Source organism: Lepisosteus oculatus, chromosome 2 (genome assembly GCF_040954835.1).
Source record: "Lepisosteus oculatus isolate fLepOcu1 chromosome 2, fLepOcu1.hap2, whole genome shotgun sequence".
Classification (NCBI taxonomy): Eukaryota; Metazoa; Chordata; class Actinopteri; order Semionotiformes; family Lepisosteidae; genus Lepisosteus; species Lepisosteus oculatus.
The window spans coordinates 33092595-33117249 of NC_090697.1; the positions used below are offsets into that span (position 1 = coordinate 33092595).

At 36.1% G+C, this 24655-nt stretch overlaps 1 protein-coding gene across 2 annotated transcripts in view; it reads left to right on the forward strand.

The window, feature by feature from the left end:
• mettl24 (methyltransferase like 24) overlaps positions 1-24655 on the forward strand; it is an 80979-nt gene that overhangs the window by 6843 nt on the left and 49481 nt on the right. Inside the window, exon 2 of one of the 2 annotated variants that reach the window (XM_006626329.3) lies at positions 13497-14074. The exons of the other annotated variant lie outside the window; for it this stretch is intronic. Within the exon in view, the coding sequence (XP_006626392.2) occupies positions 13721-14074 (354 nt within the window). The 5' untranslated portion in view covers positions 13497-13720. The remainder of the gene's footprint in view (positions 1-13496; positions 14075-24655) is intronic. 2 annotated transcript variants of the gene reach the window in all.

Here is a 24655-nt window from a genome sequence, read left to right on the forward strand (position 1 = left end):
GAAAAGCCCAGATGAGCAGCAGAATTCGGAGTGAGTTGGATTGGGCCAACAGTATTGGCCAGCCAGGAGGGAGTTGCAATAGTCTAGGAATTAGAGTCCTAGAGCCTGAACTAGAAGTCTTATAGTAAAAAACATAAATTCTGCCTAAAACAATTCATGATACAGAACCATATGCATTTATTAAAAGAAGAAATACCTTGTGGAGCTTTTTTTGTCTCCTTATTTGAAATAGCAGCCAGATGACACTGATGTGCTCACACATCAACCAGTTACACCATTTTTTTTTGTATTGAGGTATCAATCATGTTGTTCTTCGAAAGATAGGTTGGCAAGCTTTGTGCAACAATCCTGAAGAATATCTTGCCTTGTTGGCAGGGAAACTGAGTGAAACTGCTGTTAATGGAGTCTTTGGGACTCTTAGATCAGTCCCGGCACATTCATCAGCTTCCACAATATTCTTAGTGCTCCAGATGCACTCTTGTCTACTTAATGTGATACTCCTGGAGATTAAAATCTTGAAGCCAGGGGACCTTTTCTTTTTATCTTCTGTCCTCTTCCACCCCATCACTTGAAACACTGTCTTTCTCCCTTTCTAGGTATTCAATTTCCTGTTGTGATTTAACTTAGTTACCACTTTTGGTATTTTCATGTCCTCTATATTGTCTATTAAGAATGACAGATTTATGCAGTTTTCTTTCACCTGTTACGTTTAGCTGTTCCAGTACTAATACTGTATCCCAGAAGTCAGAGCCTTTTGGTCACTTAACTTTCATTATTTTCTTTCCTATGATAGTTCACATGACAGCCTTAAGTACAACCAAGTTCATTGGGTTCAAATAACAGCAGTTAGAGACAACCACCAGGCAGTGATAGGTACAGATATTTAAATTTCATTATGACATTAAACAATGGGTTTTTTTCTTTATTTTTAATTGTTGTATATAGAAACATTGGAACATAAAAATACAGAAAGCCTTGTTATTGTTACAAATGGGGCTTATGAAAGAAGTGAATACGTGGAATTGACCAAGCACAAAAGTCAATAAGTAAATTAAGTAGCCATGTAAGAATTTTGTCATTAATATACCCAAGCAGTTGGTATAGCTTAGGTGAAAAGAGTAATAATTCAGTCACTCTTGGTTAAACAAACATTTATTAACAATGACTGTACATAAACATACAACAGACAAGTTTTTTTTGTTTACAAGTTTACAGTCAAGGCATTTCAGAGACCCATGTCTAGGCCACCTAGGAAACCCCAGACTGTTACCAAGAATTTGGCTCTTAAATAACGTACGGAGGCCAAAAGAAAAGATAAGCTGCCTAGTAAATTAAATCAAATACAAACTGCGGTTATCCTTCTACAAACATGGATGCCATACAATAAATGGGAACCCATCTCCCTCTTCTAAAAATGCCCCCACTAAGCAAGAGAGGCCGTTTTTAACCAAGGGAATCACTCAGGAAATGCAAGATCCCTAAAACCACAGAACAGCAACCTCTCTTAGTAAAGTTCAAGTACTTAACTTCTGGTCTTCCTGGTTGATCTTGAACAAAGACCTCACGCCTGGCACACGCTTTATGTGTATGTTAATGTATCTATATGGTGTCTTTCTGGACTGCTGATTGACACTTAATCATTTTCCCAAAAAGAACTTCAATTCTTTTTAAGAATGTAAGAAGGTAAGGAGGTAAGCCAAAGTAAACCTTACAATTGTTTTGATCACTCGATCTGTAATACCTACATCTCAGCAAACATCCCCTTTTTGCTTTGAAGCTGTGAATGAATAGGCATTACCCATGGTTTCTACATTCTTTCAGACACTTGTTGCCCACAGCTGGAACAATATAATGAACCTTGGTATATAGTATAGTAGCTGTGCCAAATACAGTACGATCCCACTTTCCCTTGGTTCCCAATTTAGTTATATACTGTATAAACTGTAATAACTTTAACACAACTGCAGTCAGCATCCAGTTGGTTACTAGTTCTAAACAAAAGCAAATACAGTAGTAATAATTAATATCCAACAGTATCTGTTGCAACAGACCTTGAAACATCGACAGAATGTTCCAAAGCAGGTGCTCTTTCAGGAATATTTCATGGGGTAATCATGTGACAGAGAAAGCAGGTACTGGTCAGATCAAGAGCCAGCATGGTAAGAGTGAGTCTGTGCAGAAGAGAACTATAGTCAAATCGGAACAGTTTGAGGTTTGTTTATAAAATGCACTCTGCATTAAATGGGGAAAATGAAAAAAATGTTGCCACGGTTACAGAATTGCATTAGAAAATGACACTCAGTTTGAATAATTATGTTTTCTTTTATGTAAGAAATACAGTTTTTTCATCGTGACTACGCGAGCAGTGGTCCATAACCCTGTTCCTGGAGGAATACTGCCTTCAGGGGTTTAATAAAAACAGGGTTATCATCACCTCCCTGGTCCCCTGAAAAGAAATGTATATATTGAAAAAAAGGAGATTTTATGTGTCTTATTTTTCATTTTCAAAACAACATCTTAGACCTCTGTCATCCTAGCAAAATGAATCTTGGTAAAAGGGAAGAAAAGGATGATTGTCAAATTGCCAAAATGATGCACAACAATGCAATGCTGATCAGTGCTACACATGATACACCTTAATGAAAAAATGTTTCTGATCATGCAGTCATTCTTTAATAGGGGCAAGTTATACTTATTAATTTCTGACTTTCCTTTACAGTTTTTTGCTTTTGTAAAAAGTGCCAAGGATTGCTCTACAGTTATTTAAGTACAGTACATATTTTTTCAAGATGCTCTACACAGACATGAATAGATATGTATAAAAGACAGAACCACACAACTGTGCAATTGAGTCCCCTCATTCCCCCTCCCCCCAGCCTTGGACATCAACCAGTGAGACTCAATTTCTCCTCGACAGCTGGTTAAAGTATTTCAATGTCACGACAAAATCCCATAAACACCTGTTTTTTTTCTGAATACCAAAGCTTTCTGTTACACCAATTTCTTTCTATTGGTTTGTGATGCATGTACTGTAGTTATGAGGAATGTGCTGAGTTTACAACTAAGCTGCCATGGTGCAAAATGTGCACCTTAAAAACAGTCAAAATATGTATTTTCGAGACTTGGAAATAATGAATGTGGCCTTAGGAGCTCTTATAGTTTCCCGATAAAAGCCCCTGAAGTATTTAAGAGGAGCTTAAAAAAATGTTTCAGTTTTAGAAATTCATCCCCAAACATGGGAACTTTATGGTGCAGAATAGCAATGATCCTGTTACATCATGATGATTCCTCAAGAATAATACTGTGAAAGGTCATAGGTCAACTACTAACGTTCCTCTTTAGTAAGGTATAAGAGATGAGGTTTAACATCTACTGACTTGTAAACTGTCTTTTTCATGTCTGTGCTGCTCTCATAAGCAAAATTGAATCTATACTCAAAAGTTATTTACAAATTCAGCAATAACACTATTTTTCCTGAAGGCTACAGACCTCCACAAAAAGCATTGATTAAATGAACAATTTCTAAGGTTCTAAGAAGGTTTTGGGTATGAGGTACAGTATGATGGGACACCAGGCTGCCCAAATGTACACACCCACACTTACATGTATATGCACACACTCACACCAGGGACAATTTTCTCAGAAGCCAATTAAGCCAGTACGTATTTGGACTGTGGGAGGAAACCAGAGCACTTGTTGAAAACCCACACAAACATGAGGAGAACATACAAACTCCATGCAGATAGCACCCCAGATTCAGAACTGAACCCAGTGAGACAGCGCTGCAAGCCAGCAATGCTAACCACTGTGCCACCCTAGTCTCTCACTATATATACTGTACATATAAATAATTAAATATATAAATATTTAAAGTATAATAGGGTATGTCTTTGCCATTGTTGATTGCATTTTAGCTCCGTTATTACGCTGTATTAATTGTTGTGTTCAGTAGAAAATGTATTGGATCATGGCATGTTAATTCTTCTGTCTTCCAAAATCATAGACATAGAGGTCATTCTTAATTCAGATACTTTGGCATCACAAAATGATTCACATTCTCGCAATGTTCATTACCTTCTTTTGTTTCAACACTTGCAATCCAAAAACTATTCTTTCTGGACTTTTTTTTTAAATTGTCTTGGTTCTGCAATGTGTGTCTGTGTCTCCCCCAAGTGAACAAGGTACTCTGCACATACCGATGCGTTTGACCTCAGGGGTAACTTCATGCTTCTTATTACTACAGGCTTTGTGTAAACACTTACAGTAGCAGTATTTAGTCATTCGATGAATGATTTGAATTTTACAGATGAAGAAATTTCTGATAATAAGCATATAAATGGAGAATAAATGGAGAACATTTACAGTAATTTCCTTTCCTTTAGCAACAAATTTCATATTCATGGAAATGGAAAGTAAACCTATATATAAAAAGTACATTTCTGAAGATTGTGTACTTAGGCAACTTCGTAAAAATGATTCTACAAATCCTTGCTGAGCTGGGCTGCAATGCATCAGCAGCAACCAAGCAGGTAGTTAGTATCTCTTTCATTTCTTTTCTGCAGACTCCTGTCCTGTTCTAGCTGAAATTAGGACCATATTTCATGTGAATCACTGTAATTGCGCACGGACAGAGGCCCTTTGGCTAATTTTCTGATTTGTCAAAGTTACTGTGCAAAATAAATTGGACATAACATATACTTGTTTTTAATTTTTTCTTTGCAGTTTTTTATATCAATTAAATTTTCACCCACAAATATCAAATATTAAGCAATCAAGTTAAAAAAAATGGGACATCATTGGAAGGGTGAGCAATTTCCCAGGGCACTGTGTATAAACAAGCTTCATCAATGCAGGGAGAGAATGTGAGTGAAGCTCTTTATACTGTATATGTTGTTGACATGTACAAGCCATCCCTTTAACAGTCAGGTTGACAGAAGAGGCTCGTTGAGCTCCTGCTGAAGTGTTACAACTCAGGAAATCTTACAATATTTCACTACATCTCCAATAGATGGCATCCATGCTCTGTGTTGAGATCTTCTTCTATATATACTGTAGTTTTATCTACAGTATGTAGCTTTATCAGTCTTGGTTAAATAAAGGAAACTCTTAAAATAATAAATGTAGCATAGTTGTGTTTGTATGTAGTATTCCTGCTATATTAAAATAAGTAATTTACTGTTGAGCAGAGGTGAAATATTTGAATTACTACATACTAATGTGACTTTTTTTATGTTACTGTTTTATCTGTATCCCACCCTTATCTTCCATACCAAACAGAGTTGAGACAATTTGCTTTGTCACAGTGTGCAGTAATACAGTACCTCATAAAAAGACAAATATTTCATTGTTATGTATCTTATCACTTTGTATGCATGTCTCTTTTCTGTTTTTTTAAATTGACTGTTCTGATGGAAATAAAATGCATAACTTATTTCCTTGAAATAATAGAACCAGCAAACAAAACTAACACAAAGCTTGATGCAGAAATAATAACAAAGCAAAGCTTGATTCTCCCATTTAAAATATCTTTCATTTCCACGGAAAAAGCTCATCACCCATAACTAACCAGATGTTATATTAACTCCCAAATGTTGTCAAACAGCAAGCAATAAGGTTACTGTGAATGATCTCCACAACATTGGAACTGCTCAATCATATCTTGTTCCAGCCTACTAATAGTTCAAATAGTTCACCCTGACCTCAATAAACTCAGAATGAATGCTGATTCATCAGATGAAACATCAGATTATGTTCATTTTATGCCCAGCTGCTTAAACTGCTGTTCGGGTTGACATTGATGCATAAGGAATTGGCAGTGAAAAGCCTACTGCACACTCCAGTTTCCCAGATGACTTCAGACTATTCTGTCATGAATCATTCAGTTTAGTATCCTGATGATAGCATTTTCTGTAGCTTTGGCCAGTGGCAACAAAGGTGCTGAAGGCAGATATTTCAGTCCTGATATTGAATACTGGCTGATTTTTCAAATCAATGACAAAGCAGATTTTGAATTATTTGTCAAATCAGTTTAGTTTTATCTGCTATTAGGACTTGGTTAGGAGTAGGTGAAGGTCATATATGTTTAAATAGGGCACTTTTTCACCACATCGCATGAGACGCCAAGATGAATAGAATCATTCTAACACAGTCTCATAGCTAACAAATTGTTTCTGGGTACAAATTTAAATAACATACCTTTTAATGCTGCAACATTTCAGTATTCATTGTCCTATGTGCTTGGCTCCTGTCATCAATCACCAGTCATGGTAGACATCTCTCATGGATTTATATAGGGTTGGGATGTGCACAAGATATATATATATTATGACACCCTGATACCAAAACACATTTAGCAAAATTCACGCACAGCTGTGTTTGTTACACATCTGTCACTATTTTTGAATCATCACCGACAAAATATTTTTCACACACACCAAAGCACTCCCTGACAATCTTTAATTCATGTTAGCAGCGAAAGCTTAGGATTTATTCAATTATTTTCCTTATGAAGACATCGCTGGATTTTTAATGCCTCTCACTGCATTTGTGGTTAGGTGTCAAAAAGTACAATACTCATTACATGGTGTGATTATTGTGGTTCTGTTCTGCAAGTTAATTTTTTAAATCTGCTCTGACAGCCTCTTAAGGGTTCTGAGTCCTTATATTCTAGGTCATCAGGGTAAAGTCTTTAAAATTAGAGAAAGTGGGAGATAAAAACAAAACAAAATCCAATCATAGCACAATACATTGCTGTTATTGACGTAACATTCTTTCCACAAACTGTACACTCACTTCTACATACACTCCAAAAAACAGCAAAACCTTTAAGTTATTAGAAAAAATTCTGACGTGCATAATGGATGGTAAATGCATTTTTGTATTGTTTATGTAGTTCTGTTTTTCTAAGATTTACCTTTTTAGCATTTTATTCACAGAGAATGAAAGATGGTTCTAATCAAGCTGAATGGTTTTCTTTATAGAAAAGCTGTGAGCAGCAGTGTTAGGCTGGATAGGTGAGAAACAGCAGGAGAGATTCTCAAAAACATTGTTGATTCTGGACAGTCATCCAGCAGTAGTTTCTTATGGGAAGACATGCATTAAGAATACATGATTCTTAATGTATATTAATTTTTACAACTAATTTTTAAAAACTACCACAGCTGAAAGAGGGTAGTGTGATGGTGCAGTGGTAACCATTGCTGCCTCACAATGGTAGGGCCCTGGGTTCAATTCTGGACTTGGGGTGCTGTCTAAATGGAGTTTGTATGTTCCTCCTGTGTTTGTATGTTCTCTCTGACCACATGTATTTCTGTGTAAATATGGCTCATTTTAAATAATCTCCACTGTATCATACAAAGCAATAATAATAATGTTTATGTCACGCCCACTGCATCCAGAGGGCACTCCTACTCTGTCCTGTCTCTAGTTTCCTGTCCTTCCTGTGTCTCTCTCTCTGGGGCTATATATTTCCGGGTCACTGATTCACCTTCGCTCAGCATTGACGTTCGGATGTCCTGAGACCCGTCTAGTACCAGGTCGCCCCCACGTCCGTTGCCTGAGGGCATTGGTTTCTATATGACTCCTCAATATTTCTATAAAATATTAATATTAATAAATATTGATGAATTTAAGTACTGTATATATTATCTCACATGGGTGGCATGGTGAAGCAGATTTTAGCATTGGGGCCTTGTGGAGCTAGGGCCCTGCGTTCAGTTCCTGGGGTACTGTCGGTGCGGTGTTTGTTCTCCCCTTGTTTGTGTGGGATTCCTCCGCTCCAGTTTCCTCCTACAGTTCTAAGACATACTGCTAGGTTAATTGGCTTCCGGGAAAACTGGGCCAGATGTGAAGGTGTGCATGTTTGTGTCTGTGATAGACTGGAGTCCAGTTTAAGGCACAGGCTCCGGCTCCCCTGTGATCCTGAATTGGATGAAGCGGTTAGAAACTGCATGAATGAATAATTGAAAGAGGAATAATACCACAGCACTCGCACTCTTGATTTAATAGTCAGTAGTCCTACCTTTTTCAGCTGCTCAACCAAACCAACACAGCTCCTCAGTACACTTGTTTGTTCGTTCAAGCTGTGCTGAACTGATGTGTGAATTTCCAGCCCTTTCATTGATTGTCTCTTCCGAGAACCTTTTTAGCTAGTTAGCTAGTGACCTCTGTGGCTCGACAGCTCGAGTCCCAGTGTGGAAAACGCAGGTAGCTGACCAGCAGACATTTGTGAGAAAGACCTCCTTGATCCCTTCTTTGCCGGCACAAAGATATTAATGGTGAACCCAGGTGATTAACCGTTGTGAGTTCCAGATTATAGGATATTACAAAAACAAAATCATGATGTAAACCTCATGGCACCCCCATTGCATTTGAGAGTTGCAAAGCTAACGTTCTGAGTAACATATATTCATTAATTCATTTGAAAATGTTCAGGTAATTGTGAACTATCATAGCTGCAATGAATGTATGTGCAAGAATATTTTTTTCAGTTTCCTGGGGAGGACATGCTCATGCAACATGCTCTGTGTCAGATGATTTTACTGTAGGATGATTTTATTTGACCTGTCCTATCTGCTCTTATATTTTACCAGTAGTAACCCTGGTGGTCTTTATTATTGGATTTTCCAGCCTGCTTTACCTGTCATGTTTGAAAAACTCTAACTAGCTCTCTAACTGTGACCGACCATAAAATGTGTGCTCTTTTCCAGTAAGCCACTGAAGAGAAATCTGAAGATTCGTTCCCTCCTAAAATGCTGAAGTGAATTCCTTATCTAATCTGAGCACATACTGAGCACTGTAAATATACAATAGATTCGAACTTCATCAATACTACGGAAGCTTATTATCGCCACAGAGAAAAAAAATTGAGTTTATACGAGATATATGCAATGAGTATTGCATTTATACGAGTTTAAAATGTGTTTAAAAACAATAAATAATTTGTGAACAATGTTTCCTAATATATTAATATATTGCATTATATATGCAATAATATTGTCCCGTGCAAAGCAGCATTGACTTTAACAACAGTAGAATATCGTCACACCTCTTTTTGGAAAACAAATTATCTAAAGGAGCATGTGTACTGTCTTTTGTATACAGTACATGAAGTACAGCACAGTGTCAGTAAGCATTCCCAGGTGAAAACCATATTGTTTTAGCTGTTTCTGTGACAAATACAGTAGAAATTACATGGCTTTACAAACATATGTTCTTCTTGATGTGAAACTGCTGAAACATGTACTGTGCATAGGTTTCTGCCTAATCTTTTTTTTTTCTTTTTAGAATTACACTTACATTCAATAGTGTGATATTTGCTTTTGTAAAAATTACCATGTTAAATATTTGAGAAGAAAAAAAGTGTTGATGGCTTAAAATTAGGAAGAAACCACTGGCATTTTGAGTTTTAAAAAAGTACATTGAATCTACATCACAAAAGGGGAGAATGCAATTTAACAGTATCATAAAAGAAATATTTCATGACAGATTCATCTTTTTAAAATGTAAATGTTTAGGATATTTACTGCAAGTAGCCTTTGCGGTGTTGACATTCTGACACTGATTTTAATACTCAAAGGCCTGCTGGTGCCACTTCCTCTTCTCAGCACTAAAAAAACCAGCTGACAGTCAACACTGCACCATGGAAACAAGGATATTCCACAAAAATGTGCCATCTGCTCCCATGAAGTGTCACATTAAATAAGAACAAAGGCTAATATACAAAGATCTTCTCTTGACACAAGCTTCTGCTGCAGAAAAAAATCAGACTGTTCTATGGTATTTGTTTTTAGGTTTGTATCTAAGGAATAAGAGAGCTGGGTTGTATTGCACTGACCTACTGTACATTCTCAGCTTAAAGACAATCCATTCTTAGTTCATCCTTTCTAATAATTGCTCCTTAAAAATTACACACTGCTATTTTGACCATAAAAATTGATGATTCATTTCAGGTAGAGAAACATAATAAGTGAAGCCAGGTTGATGCATGAATGAGTTGAATAGTCCACATTACAATACACATATACAGTATACAGTATGTGTATTTGTGCACCTATCTCTGGCTGGTCACATTTTTCCCACTTTTTAATTCATGTTATCTCTGGATGTATTGTTTTTGTCAGAAATATCAGGATATATAATAAAAATCACAAGATTCTAGATACAGGGGTGTTATATTAAAATTCTGCAATGCACTTGTAAGACATTTAGAATATTGTGTACAACTTTGTTCGCCATGTTAACAAGAAGATCTTTTTAACTTTAAATGGTGTAAACGTTCTACTACACTAGGAAAAACAAGTGAATCTTTTTAGCCCCAAACAGAAAGATCACAAGGCAGCTGACTCAAGCATTAGGAAACCTCGAAGGCTTAAAAAAAGTCAACCCAGGGGACTTCATAGAAGTGTGTTTAAAAATAACAACTCGAGGCACATTTTTCCACATAGAGTTGTGGGAGCAAGGAACAAGCTACTTAGCCATGGTGCCGAAGTCAATACCCTGGTTAAATTCAAGAAATGGCTCGATAAGATCTTCAGGTCATATATTGAATCCTATATTGAATAACATAATTTGTGGGTTGCAGGCATGTACTGTACTTGCCGTTATGTGTTTTACTGTAGGTGTCTCTGGTCTCCATTTCTGTTGTGTGCGTGCACCACTATATCTGTATTCTCTTGTCTATAGAGATGAGCATGTCAATACTATGTCTTTTGTAGCCGCTTATTCAAGAGGCCTTGGTTTTGAGTTTAGTGATGGTATTATTTAAATAAAGACTTTAATTTAGCTTTAAGCAGTTGCTTTGTTTTTATGGTTGTCTGGCTGACAGCATAGAAAAAACACAGTAACAGTAATCACTTAAAAGGGTCCAAGATGATTTGTATAGATCAACACCTGCCAAAAAAATAGCTGTCATTAAAAGGCTTTTGCCTGCATTCCCCCAGGTCTACCTGTATATACAGTATGAACAACTGGAATTATTCATGCAAACCTGAAGAAGGCTTCACAGCCGAAACATCATGTTTTCTCTCTTCTCTTTTCAGCATGGACTAAACCTATTATTTGTTTTCCTTATTTGTGCAAAGATGCATATTAGGAGTTATGTTGAAATGTTAACATTAATATCTAACATATTGTTAACACTATTGTGATATTTATCATTCTTCATTTTTATAAAATGCAATGAAAGGCATTTCTTGCCTTCAATGAAAGGCTTTGCCTTCATCTTTTCATCTTGAGACCTTTTCATTTTTACAATCAGGACATTCTTCCAACATGTTTTCTGAAGGTGAAAATATTTAATACATCTAATTTAATTTCTAAAGTATACAACTTTATACACAATGCTCCATACTGTAATGTGTAAAAAGAAGAAGCTTAACATTTCTAGGGCTAAATAGAATGATAAATGGACAGACCATTTCATTAAGGCTTTATTCATAAATTTAATGAACACTTGCTTCCTCTGTTTGGGTATGGTACTGGCAAAATGGAAGAGCTGGGCATTATTAATTTGGTGTATTGAATTATGTTAACGAAAAATTACAATTTTAAACATTATGCATTTTGTACAAATGCAAACACCGCAAGTGTACCAAATTGTACCATTATTATGTATTAGGCATATTTGAACATATTTGAAGTGCTTTACAGCCTAGGATTTAATTTCTACTACTTACATGCCTTACATGCAAGCCAAATTCAAGTTGAAGTTCAAGGAAACAAGATATCCAGGAAAAAGGACATGGAGTGATAGAAATTCTTTACCTGACTAGCAGCATCTCCTGAGTCCGTCCCAGATGTTAAAAAAATCTGCTAAATTATGCCAACATTTGTCTGTTAATAGCGAATAATAGATATTAAATAATTATTCTAAATCTCAGCAACCACTGTCATGCTTCACTTTTAAAAACTTTGTTTAACCGTTCAAAGCAATACATCATTGCAAGTCCTTGTGTCAATCATTTCAGTTCTATATTCCTGCTGAATCCTACATATTTTGAAGATTTGTAACAATACATTACCATCTACATCATTACCTGGTAGACAAAATTGTAATTTGTCTATATATTTCCCTTTTCATTGCTTAATTTACTTAGCTTTTAATTTCTGTGCTATCTAATTCACATCCTGAGCACATTGACTCCTTTTAACCAAAGAATGAGAAACTGAGAAGTTATGGAGGAACAGATTCCACCTAGTCCTTTTTAATGATTTAAATGTTGATTTTTACCCACAGTAATTTTTATCTTTGACAAGGATCCATTTACTTGAACCTTCCACTGGGGTGCAGTATAATCCTCTTTCTTTCTGACATGAGGGAAGAAAGTTGCCATTATTCTAGAGCAATATACATACTGTAACTGTCACAGAGAACATGAAATCCATCTGCAGCATGCTCTGAATTAATATTTAGTATATATAGCTAATATAAGGCACATTTAATATGTGATGTATGTCTTAATAACTAATATATTGGTTATTTTAAAAAATGAAAAACAAATGATAACAAAAACGTGTACAGATCTTTATTTTAAAATGATCTATTTCGCTATAATATCTGATATGTATATTAATATTGATAGGCTGAATGAGGAATCTTTCATTGACAAATAAATGTGGTTTTATATGTTGAATTTATCTATACGTAACAATTAGAATTTTTTAATATTATTTTGCTGTTATTAAAACGCCATTGTTTTAGAACCATCGTATTTCAGAATCAAGCCTTTCATTTTGAAAACATCAGTGGGTCTTTTTCCCCCATTTCCTAATCCATTTAAATTTTTACTACAGTTGAAATTAAATTTTAAAATGGCTAAGAGATTGAGATATGAATAACACAGTCAATGTAATGCAGCCACACTATTACATTATCCTTACAGCAAATGTCACCCAAAACTAATCATTTTAGAGCTTTCCAATTTCTTTCCTGCCAATATTTATAATCTATTTAAATCAAGACATTTGCTTTTCCTTCCTTCCCTTAGTATTCTGTATTTTTTCCATTCAGTATGCCTGAATTTAAAACCTCACATGCACAGTTTAGTTTTTGCAATCTAAGTAATCAAACATGTTTAATTTGTTGCTTGTGGACCTTGGAATGATTAGTTTTTAAATTCCCTTTTTCGGGATTACTGAGCTCACTGGAATTTCTATTTCAAAAGCGCTCTCCTTTATTTCACTAACATATACTATGTATAGATAGGAATTAAACTCTGTCTTTGAATTTAAAGTTTAGGAGTAACCAGCAGAGATATGAGAAACATTCTCAGAACAACCTTTTTGTCTTGAAAGTGCTGCTGTCACCAGCAGTTACAGTGCTGCCTACTGGGCCTCTGTATTGCTATCTGATCAGCTCGCTCTACAGAGTTGGTGTAAAGTTACACTAGCAGCTGGAGTTGGAGGGTGGGTCTGTATTGGCGTCTAGGGGAGGTACAGAGGGAGTTCCCAAACTTCTCAATGAGTGCAGCAATTTTGTCCTTTTCTCTCTCCTGTAGTCCTTCACTGAACAGGAACACTCTTCTGCTGGCAGGTGGTACAGAGCACTGCAGTCCCAGGCATCACTTTTACGAGAAAAAAAGGGAACAGCAGGAGTGGAACTGAGCTTAAGCAGAGGGTTTGGGGAGAAATGTAGGAGTCTGAAAGAATGGGACAACTAGCCTTTCATTGGGGAGCAAAGGAAAGGCTGAGAGACTAAAAGTACCAGCCGGGGAGAAGCAGGATGAGCAAGGACAAACTGAGGAAAGTTTTTGCCTTCCGTCTCTGCCTTCTCTTCACAGCAGTTTTCGTCTGTATCCAGGTCTACACTGACTTGGGAGAATGGGCTTGGCCATTGTTCTCGGGGGGTCGAACTGCTGAAGGTAGACAGGGTCCCCCACGCCAAGCCCAGGGCAAGAGGACCTCAGCAGAGAAAGGTGGCATCACAGGGAATCCGAGAAGAAGAGATGGAGTTACAAAGAGACAGGTGACTTATGTGAGGACTTTGAAAAGAGATCCAACAGCAGCAGCAAGCAGCACCACAACTAGCCCAGAAAAGGCAGCAGGCTGTTGCCCTTCCTTCCTGAATCACAGAAAGGTTAGTGCTTGGAAGACAAGTTGCAAAATAACCTTGTATTTGCCTTCATGTTCTCCATTTTAAGGCTTTAATGTGACCATCTAACTGATAATCCATAGCCACAGATACTGTTAATAGGAATGGAAAAAAATAAGCAAAGGACATGTGCTGAAATAGTTTTAGTAGGCTAAGGTCAATGTTAAAATATCCCTCTACCACTGTACAAAACCTCATGACCTTAGTTTAGGTCTTTTCTTGATTTCTGTGGACAATATTTGGCACAACATCACCCACACCATGGAGGTATTAGGTAGTTTGGCCTTGTTCATTCACTATAGAAGGTAATCTATAGATTCCTGAAAAAAATAAATCTAGACCTCTAAGTTCAATTCAGCTTAATGGCTTATCTTCACAAGGTCAAATGCTTTGAAAAGGTGGTCCTTACCTTTCTTTTGCTGCAAAAGTGTTTGAAGATAACTTAAAAAACTGGGTTATTCAGAAGCTGTGCAGTATCTCTTCAGATGGGCTGTCTCTGTATCATTATGTCACAGCCATGAGCACAGTCTTTGACCTCCAATAGAGTACAGTGGAGTCATTCAGCTAGTTTTCATGTGTAGGCTGTATTCTTTCTGTGTGCTTCACTTGCCTGCTTAGAGCATCGTTTTGTTAAATGAAATGCAAAAGCACTGGCTCTGAGTGGGCTCAAAAATTCTCTCCACTCTGCATGTTTAAATGTTCTATTTTTTCAATTAAATAACATTTCTATACAAGCAAATGTTCAAAATCCTCTCTTTAAAGACTTTTCACATATATTTTCCCATAAAAGATTATTTATTCTGGAAATATAAGGAAAAACAATAAATTGTAGATTTAATGCTTGTACACACAAGTATGCATAAGAGTATAATCTACAGCACATGTTTTTATGCTGTGCAAATAATACAAGGGGAAATGAATGGAAAGTTGAAAGACTGAATAGTGTAAAGAAAAATATATTCTTTATATAACAACTTGATTCAGAAGTTTCTTGCAAGACATAAAATGTCACCTGGTGAGAACCTGTAATTTTTAGAATACATGGCAAGAGAAGAATTAAAAAATGGAGGAATAGCAAGGTATCAGTTTTAATCTGGAAAATGTTCAGTTTCTCCTAGACCCAGGCTCTGACATGGATCACAGCTCTCCGACATGTCCTAGCAATTATGGTAAAAGCCTCTGCTCTGTAAACTTCAAATCACTGCTGACAACAGGGCATATTTTTAAGAGTTGCATTAATTATTAAGTGTACTATTATGCAGTGATTGCATACAGTATGTGTGTGTAAGATGTACAAGCATACTTGTCCAAAGCAAATGTCAAATGATGAAACAATGAAAGAATACACATGGCAATAACCAAATATTATTATCAAGGTTCTTTTACAACATACAGCATTTGTATTTACAAATGACCTCATTTAAAAACACTGTTAAAGAACAGAGTAGTACAAATGTAATGGATTATCACTACTGTTAATACTAAAATCATCTCACGTGGATTTATTCCAAAAAGTGACAGAATGACCGTGTCATGCCCACAGTTTCAAAATAAATATTGAGAGTTTGAGGGTGCCGTACTCAAACTTTGAAACCAGAATGAACTATGATGAGCTTTCAAAGCAGGTTTAAATTTCTAGCACTACTTTTTTTTACTATTCTTCCAATATGGTTTTAATTTGGTAGTAGTTGGAGACTGAAATTTCATAACAATCAAACAATAAGAAAAAATGCAGTTCTTGCAATGCAGAAGACTCACCCTCCCCTTAAAACACAAAGGTGTTACACATTGAGTGCTTTCTTTTCTCTCTTCACTTCAGCCCAAATCTACATGCACCACAGTAACCAAAGCATGATCACGTTTTGTAAAAAAAAACTTTAAACGAATGAGCCTAAACACAGGGGGCTCTTTAAGGGGCAACGGAAGCAAGACTACAATGTATGTCTGCTGAACATATAGACTTCTCTTATTTATTTTAAAATATCTAATATCATCTCATATATCACCCACTTTGAACAAAATATATTTTATATATAATAAAATATATGTTGAATAAAATAAATATACAATTCTGGATATACAATATGCTATGCAGGAATAAATAAGCTTTTTATTTTCTGTATGAAAATAAATGAATCTGCTTATTTGTCTCTCACTTTGTAGTGTGCAGCTGCATTTCTTCCAAAATATGTGGCAGTCTCCTAGAGATCAGGAATTTAAACGAGTGTTGCCATGACGACCCAAGTGACACTGATGCTGGTTATGTCAGACCACCTCTGAGGGGCTTTCTAAGATGATTACATGAGGGGTCGGGCAAGGACTGGAAATGTTTGTGAACATAAATCAAAAGTCAGTCAGGGCACTTTGAACATGAGATCATTTTTCTCTGAGCTCAATAGCTCACCATTTAAATGTGACAAGCCAGTGCAAAAAACAGAAACAAATGTTTTTTTATACAGCTACTTGAATTTCAAGAGACACCAGACCTGTACCTTATTTTTTCAGTTTTATGTGATGGAGGACAAAACAGAAATGATCTGTTGATAGAATTTCCCAAGAAAACTGGGCGTATTATTCTCTTATTGAAAGACATCTTTTGATTAAGAATACCAATCACCAGTCCTTAGACGATGAAGCTTAATGAGGCTTTGCTGGAGGAACTGAGAAGCACTTAAACATTTGTAGAAAGCTGAAGATAGTTTTGAATTATTACCTCAATTAATCTGCAGTACCAACCTTTAATTTTGATTTGATTTGATCTTTATGTTTTTGACCCTAGTCAAAGGGCCTAGTACAACTTTCCCCCCTTATTTAAACATTTTCCACAGGGCATTGGCAACTCATGATGCTATTTTATTTTCTGTGTTAATAATTGGAATACACCAAGTATCTTTTATTATGCTTTATATTCTTACAACATTATTTCAGTTTCCTGAAAAATGATACGTGTTGATGCATTACACACATGGCTCATACAGAATATATTGCCTATCCTGTAAACTGTTTATTTGTGAGCAATAATGCTGTGTGGAACTCCACATGCTCCGGATAGCAGATATGCATTATCTAGATGTCAACAGAATGTTTCTTACACATGCAAGTGTGTATCATTATAATTTGTGTAGAGGGACTCACCTGTAAAGTGAGAAACCTTTTCCTGACATTTTAAGGTGGAATATTCTCACAGGTAGGCAATAGGCAATCATGCTGTTGATATGTGCCTGTTATCAATCTATAGGAGTGTTATGAACTAGGGCGACTCTAGTTAGTGTCTTATTAGCTAGAATTTATCAACCCTAGAACCACCTTTGAAAAACAACCATATAGCATGGGATGGGACTGTAATTGAACACCTTTTCGTGTCTTTAGAGAAAGGACATTAGAGAGTGCTTTGTCACTGAAATATGCACTGAAAATGCACAGGCATTTTCAAGACCAGCACCTGCTGACAAATATCCATTGATAAAAGTGGAAAATAAGTTTTATAGGTAAGTCCAAAAACAGGAGACATTTCTTTATGTGGTGGGTGGTGGGTGTCTGAACTATCTCCCCATTCATGTAGTTGACGTTATCTCCATGGGATCCTCGACGAAAGTGGTAAACAGAATTCATGAGTGACTGAGATGCTAGCAACCTACAGAGCAAGATGGGCTGAATAGCCTCCTCTCATTTGCAGCTTTTCTTATGTTCATACAATAGATCTGCCCCTGAAGTACTGTAGTTTGGCAATTTACAGAGTTCATTAGTAGTTCAAAGATAACATTAGTGGGCTGTTTGACATAAGCCAGGAAGCAAAATGTTTGAAAAGTGTCAAAGCATCTGAATTTAAAGTGAACCCCAGCCCCTTACAGGTCTCTTAGAATACACTTGCACCACATTCTCTTGAACTCTGTCTTCCGTAAGACAAAAACACCAGAGGAGTAAAGGCAAAACTGCCATGGAGGCATGTGTATCTTTTAGGGGAAAGATCACAAAATTCCAGCGTGTTCACCCTGTTCAAGAGAAGTCTCTCGCTGCCAAAGGTATAGCAATGAAGGCTGAGATTGCAATAAATGCTCAGCTTTGTCACAAAGGAATTCACTAGGATCTGCGCCAGAAGGCAACACCGACTACCAAAGCACCAAGGCTGCAAGCAAGAGATACCAGATGTGTAGAATCAGACAGTCAGATCTTGAAAAAGACCTCATTCTCCATTGAAAGAAAATTAAAGAGCATCTGATTTACCTAATGACTGAAAAAAGGTGGTAGAAAACATATTTTCATACTGTCCACAATTAGATCTGATAAGTAGCACAATATGCATTATTTTCTTCAGTGAGGTCGTCTACAGCATTTTATCCACTTTTTTAGGCTGTGTTGAGTCACAGAACCAACACATTTCAAATCTGAAGAATTGTATTTTCCATTGCATGAAGCTATTTGCCTCTGAACTGTCTGGACTGTATTATTAAATCTCAATGACATAATGTAGTACTAATCTGTGGAATGCTGCTGAGTGCCACGGTGCTCTTTTTATTGTGTTTTATTGGTATCGCCTCAATTTCTTTTATTTAGAATAATGGAATTTTGGAACATGTTGATCATAGGACATGCGATGTTATTGCTATATGGCAATATTCTTTAATCAAGTACTGTTTGTAAAAGAGAAATGTATTTTGAACCAAAGTGAGGACAAACACAATTCAGTCAAATGAGAAACATTTTTATTGATTTAACCTGATAAACTGATAATGTCTATCACATGCACCAGATGACCTGGCCAAGAATTATAATAAAAACATCTGCTCTTTGCAAGCTAAAAAACTTGATAAAACCAGAAAACCTTCCTTTTAAAACCAGGTAATCTTTCACAGTTATACTGTATGTATTTAAATCATATCTCAGTAACCATGGCTTTGGGGCATATTCAGCTCCAACATCTAAATTTAAAAAGTAGAATCTGATATGCAGCACAAACTGTTCATTTTGAGGCCTAAGTTAGCATTTGATTGGTTATAACATTAAAGACATAAAGGTGCTACTGTATGACTAATGTAAGAGTTGTACTATTTTACATTTAGATTTTCTAAAGGATGGGTCCTTCTGAATCAAACTATGAAAACCACACCACAGTCTTCCTTGAAGATTTAATCAATTGCGGTACTCTATTTGTAACAATGAACTGAGAGAGTTTAAGCAATATTTGGATCAGACAAAGGGGCATTAAGATCAGAAACAGTATGTTTGATATAATTACATGTTCTTTTCTTACTTTGTGGAAAAAAAGAACATATAATTCTACTATGGTGATGCAGTAGACGGCTTTATTGGAATTCTGCAGCCTTTTTGCCCTTCACCAAGAAAGCTTATGACTGAAAATTCATTAGAGAAAATGTGAAAGGAGTTCCCCAAAACTGCTAGTGAAACCATGAAACCTAATGGTGCTGGGCACTTCACTATTTATGGCAAATCATCTGCTTGTCTTGGACAGGCCAGGACTGCAGTGGTCTGTCTCCAACCCTAATCTGTAATGTAGTTGGTAGCTTGTGGCCTTCTGCATGGTAATGTGTCAGAGAGCCCTATCTGGGTGCATTTGTAAACATTGAAAGTGGTCTGTTTTGATACCCTATAGCTGCACAGTTTGTGGCAATGTAGTTCATGGTAAACCCATGCTAAAGTATTACATAAAATTAAATAAAAATATTGAATGTAGGAAATCCTGATATATAGTTGTATGCAAAGTAATTTACATTTTATGGTGGGCGCTGGTAGATACATTTGAGCTATTACACAACATCCTAGTCAGGATTAAGAGAAAAACTGAGAAAAGACAAAAACAAATTGCAGGTTGCCTGCAATGACAACAAGCCTCATATCTACTGTATGTAATCTCTCATTGAATTAATTTTGACTGGTGTCATGCCCTTTGCATGTAGAAGATGTGTTATACTGCACACACCGGTGTTTGAACATGTATGCATAAGACTAGCCAGTTTTGAAGTGAAATCTGATGATGCTATGGATAGAATCCTATGGTCTCGAGGCAAAGCAGATAATGTACGGTATAGCATCAATGCCTATTGTACCCAGCCTTGTATAATGAAACTCAATTATATTCCTGTCTAAAGAAGCAGAGCTCAACTTACTTGTTTTGAATTAACTTAGACCGTTCATTTTTATTTACTTTATCTTCTGTGGAGAAGCATCATTATAACAGATGCCATGCTTGAATTACAGAATACTTCTCACATCCCACACTATCCAGGATTACATCTTAATTACAAGTGATTAGCTAAGCTTTAAATTATACTGAACTTTAAGAAATCCTTCAATGAATTAATTTCAAGAAAACCTCAATCTGCAAAGGCAACTCAATGCCTGCTTTGTTCATAACCAATCTGAAGTGATTAGGAATTTTCTGGGAGCATAACACTGATATTTTCTATATTTGGATGTAAAGGAAATTGGGCTTCCCCTTAAGCTCCATGAATGTGGGGAGCCTGGCTCCTTAAGGACTCTTATCATGGAAGAAATGACCTTTTCATTCCTGGAATATACAGACTTCCTTTCCAATTAATAACAGCTACTGCTACTTGAAATGGTTTTCTTTTACTGGTGAAACATAGAGACTCCTGCTGTTCTTTCAAATCTAGAAAAAAACCCTTATTCCTTACTGTGTAATAGGTGTCATACTGTGGAGTAACATCACCTGGTTGATTTGGCATCTAAGTGTGTTTTTTTCTGCACCAGGGGTCACCAATCCTGTCCCTGGAGGAACACTGTGTCTGCACTTTATTTTTCAACATATTACTGTAAAATGTCCTACAAACCTTTACATCCTTAGTAAATGACCCAGAAAGTTTTTTTTGGGCCAGGACTTCATTCATATTTTTAACAGAAAAGGAAACAAGATGTATCACAGTTTTGTAAAACATATTGGTTATCTGCTGCTCAAAAAACAAAATACATTGATTTTCTAGTATACTGTAGGTGCTTTTGCACAGTGTTGAAAAGCAACTGTATGAGTAGGTCAATGTAGTTTCTTAGGTGGCTGGTATTAGGTATTGAGAGATGTGGGTCAATTATAGTCAAGTGTTGCCTATAGTGGAAGTGAGACATAAACATGAGCATCATCAACATAAAAATAAATTATATATTTTTTTAAAATCACATATCCTAATGGAAGCATTTAAACACAAAACAAAGGAGGACCAAGGTTAGAATCCTTCTCAAAAACAGCTATCGACACAAATTGGCAATGGTTTGAAAGACAGGAAACAAGTAAGTCCTACACTTTTCCTTAAGGCCAGCATAATGCTGCAACCCATTTAACAGCATCTTGTGACAATTGTATCAAATACAGCAGAGAGATCCTAACAAACAAACAAAATACCAGAATCCTGTTAGGATCTAAATGAAAGCTAGACTGAAACCATTACTTCCAAAGTGATGAACTTGTTATCCAGTTAGCACTTTTTCAAGTATTTTCATTAAAGAAATGTAAACTAGATATAGGACAGACAGTTGTCACCACAAAGCCAAGGGCTTGAATGGGCCCTTGAAGAAAGCGAGATGGACAACAAATTCAGTTGTGTACAACTGCTAGATTTTGAAAATTTTTTACAAACAAATCAAAGCTGTGACACTAAGTAGTGTTTAAATCCTTTCACATGACTAACCTGTTTTGATACCATAATTAAAATAAGAACTCTACTCCTAAACTGACACAATGTCTTTTAGTCATAAATTAATCTGCTTTATGGTAACATTTAAAGACACATACAGTATGCAGAACATTTTCAAAAAATCTCAGAGTACCAGGCAATCAGGGATCAGGAATCACCCAGAACAGTTCTCAACTCAGGTCTGAAGGCTTCCGGTGCCATTTTGTTTTGCCATCTAGCTGATCCATTACATACTGTAACTGACAGATCCATATGTCTAATATGATTTTTCAATCGCAAGCACAACATTACTACAGTTACGGTGTAAGTTGATTGAGAATACAGCTGGAACAGGTTCCAGAAGACAGATGTCTAGTACAGTACCATGGTTGAAACAAAGAAGATTAATCCACTTCCAGCCTTTTTAATTTTTCGCTTGCAATGTCCTGAGTGGGAAGATATACTGTTTATGACGGTGCTAGACAATCCTAGCAAACAGGATTCCATATTCCAATGCAACCTGCAAGTAGAAACTACAGAATGCCAGGAGGATTTATTTACTTTAGTGGCATCACACCCTGAAGGACATCTTAAACCAGGGCTACAGAGGAAACTCGGGTAACCGTCCGAGGGGATGTGGGCATGAGATGCTCGGAAAACGAAAAATGCATGACTAATCTATTGGAGCTCCTATCATTTATGTATTTTCTCTCCTCATTGCATAGTTGCAAGCAACTCCCTTTGCTGACCATGCATTTCTTTTTCTAGAACACTATACTATATTGTATATACGATATACTATATTGTCATGTAGTCATTTATCTGATATCAACACAAAACAAAAAAGTAAAAATGTATGGGCTGGTCTAATTATTTTACACAGCTAAGGACAGCAACACCGGGCATTTAACAACAAGCAGTAAGAACCTGACTGCATGTGGCCTTAGTTTCTTTGTGGAACTCAGTGATTAACAATGTGCAACAACATGTACATTTGAAAGGACGGGTGACATTCTGCAAGAGAGTGCTAACAAAAACACAAGCTTTAATAGCATTTCAGTGACAAAAACAAAATAATTTTCTGAATTCTAAAACAACTAGTTGTATTTTTTTCTCTTTTTTCAGTGAGGCTGGATAGAATTTTTTCTTTCGTCATTTACTCATGTTTAGTCTTTCCTTTCTTTTATTCATTATTCCAGTATTGTCTTACATGAGATGGTTCTATACCATCTCAGATGTTACATATGCATACTGCTGCTAACAACTTTTCTTTGAGTTCCCATTTACAAATATCTGCAAGCAGAAAATGCTTAAAACGCATTAGTCAATGGAGTATTATTCTTGAATGTGATTAAAACATTTGTGTGAAAAATATTCAATTAAAATTACTTCTATTGAATATACTGAATTTCACTAATTATATTTTAGTCTTTGAAAAGGGCTTACAGCAAGCAAATAGTTAAAATGTAAGATTTTAATAGAAATGAACCCATCAAAAGTCAACCATGAAAAAAAGTCCAAGCAGTGAAATATTAAAAAAATATAGCTTACACATAAACTAGTAGAATGTAATAATTCAATACCCTTCAAAAGTATTGGAACTGCTTTAGAACAATGACAGTCCTTTATACACCTTTAATTACAGACCTATATGAAGTACCATATAAGTTTTATTGTTGAGTAATGTATATATTTAATCATATTGGAACACAAATATACTGTGTTAAGTCCAGTGATTTCAAGTGATGATAAGTATGAGAACACATTCACCTGAGGTAAAGTTTTCATAGTCCTTTGAGCAAGGTGATAACTGCATGAAATCTGTGACCACTGAGCTTGACACTTTGTGCAATCATCTGAGACGCTTTGATGCAGCCAATTTGAACATGTAAAATCCATGCATACACGTTTAAGATTTTGTACTTTATTTTCCTGATGAACTCCTTGGTTGTGTTCACTGTAAGTTTTGGATCACTGCTATACTGCATAGTGAACTAGCACCAAATAAGTATGGAAATATTTTCTTCTACATAAGCAGACTTTCTTGTACATATGTTTCTGTAAATTTCAGAACTCATTCAGTCTCCATATAATATATAATCACTGGTTATATTACCAATGAAAACAGTTTCAGAGGTGATCATGCATGCCCAAGCCTTTCCTCCACCAAGCATTAGAATTTGCACAGAATTACAAAGAGAAGTCAGCAGAGTTTTGGAACAAAGTTTACCATAGAGATGGTACGGTTAAAATGTGGAAAAAAGAGGAACTGGAGACGCTCCATAGAGCACTACCTCAACTGTGAAGCACAACTTGGCCAGAGAAGGTGTAAAGTTCAAATCCTTACAGTATGTACCCTAGCAAAGTACCCCATTAAGAAAGCCTTTGGGAATCTCAGTGGGAAAATCCTATAACAATCTATTCACTGTGAGAATAAAGGATTCTCAAAGAAATCCTGCAAGATTTCTTGGCAACCTGGATTTGGGCCTCCTGGATTTTTTTTGTTGATATTCTCATATATTTTATTTTTGCTTTCTTTTGGGAATAAGTATCATTTAGAATGTTTAAGTCAAGCAGTTAATGAACATGTACTATATTTAGGACAAAATATTTTTTTTTCTTAGACTACATAAATTAAGGTGTATCATTTCGTTTTGAAATCTCGGTTTGATTCACACGTTTCCTCTTTGGTACTACAATTCTTGATGCAACAAAACAATAAGGCTCTTTAGTCATATACGTAGGATTACATGTCAGTGGATGATGTGACCTTTGAAATCCATTTGTTATTGTACATTTCACTGCATTATGGGAAGTTGAATCAATTACGTGCTATAAAATGTCATTCCATCGTGTTCTGGAGGAACTTGCTGTGCTAGCAGGAATGTCTAATTTTCAAGAATTGTTTACCCTTAAAGATCAA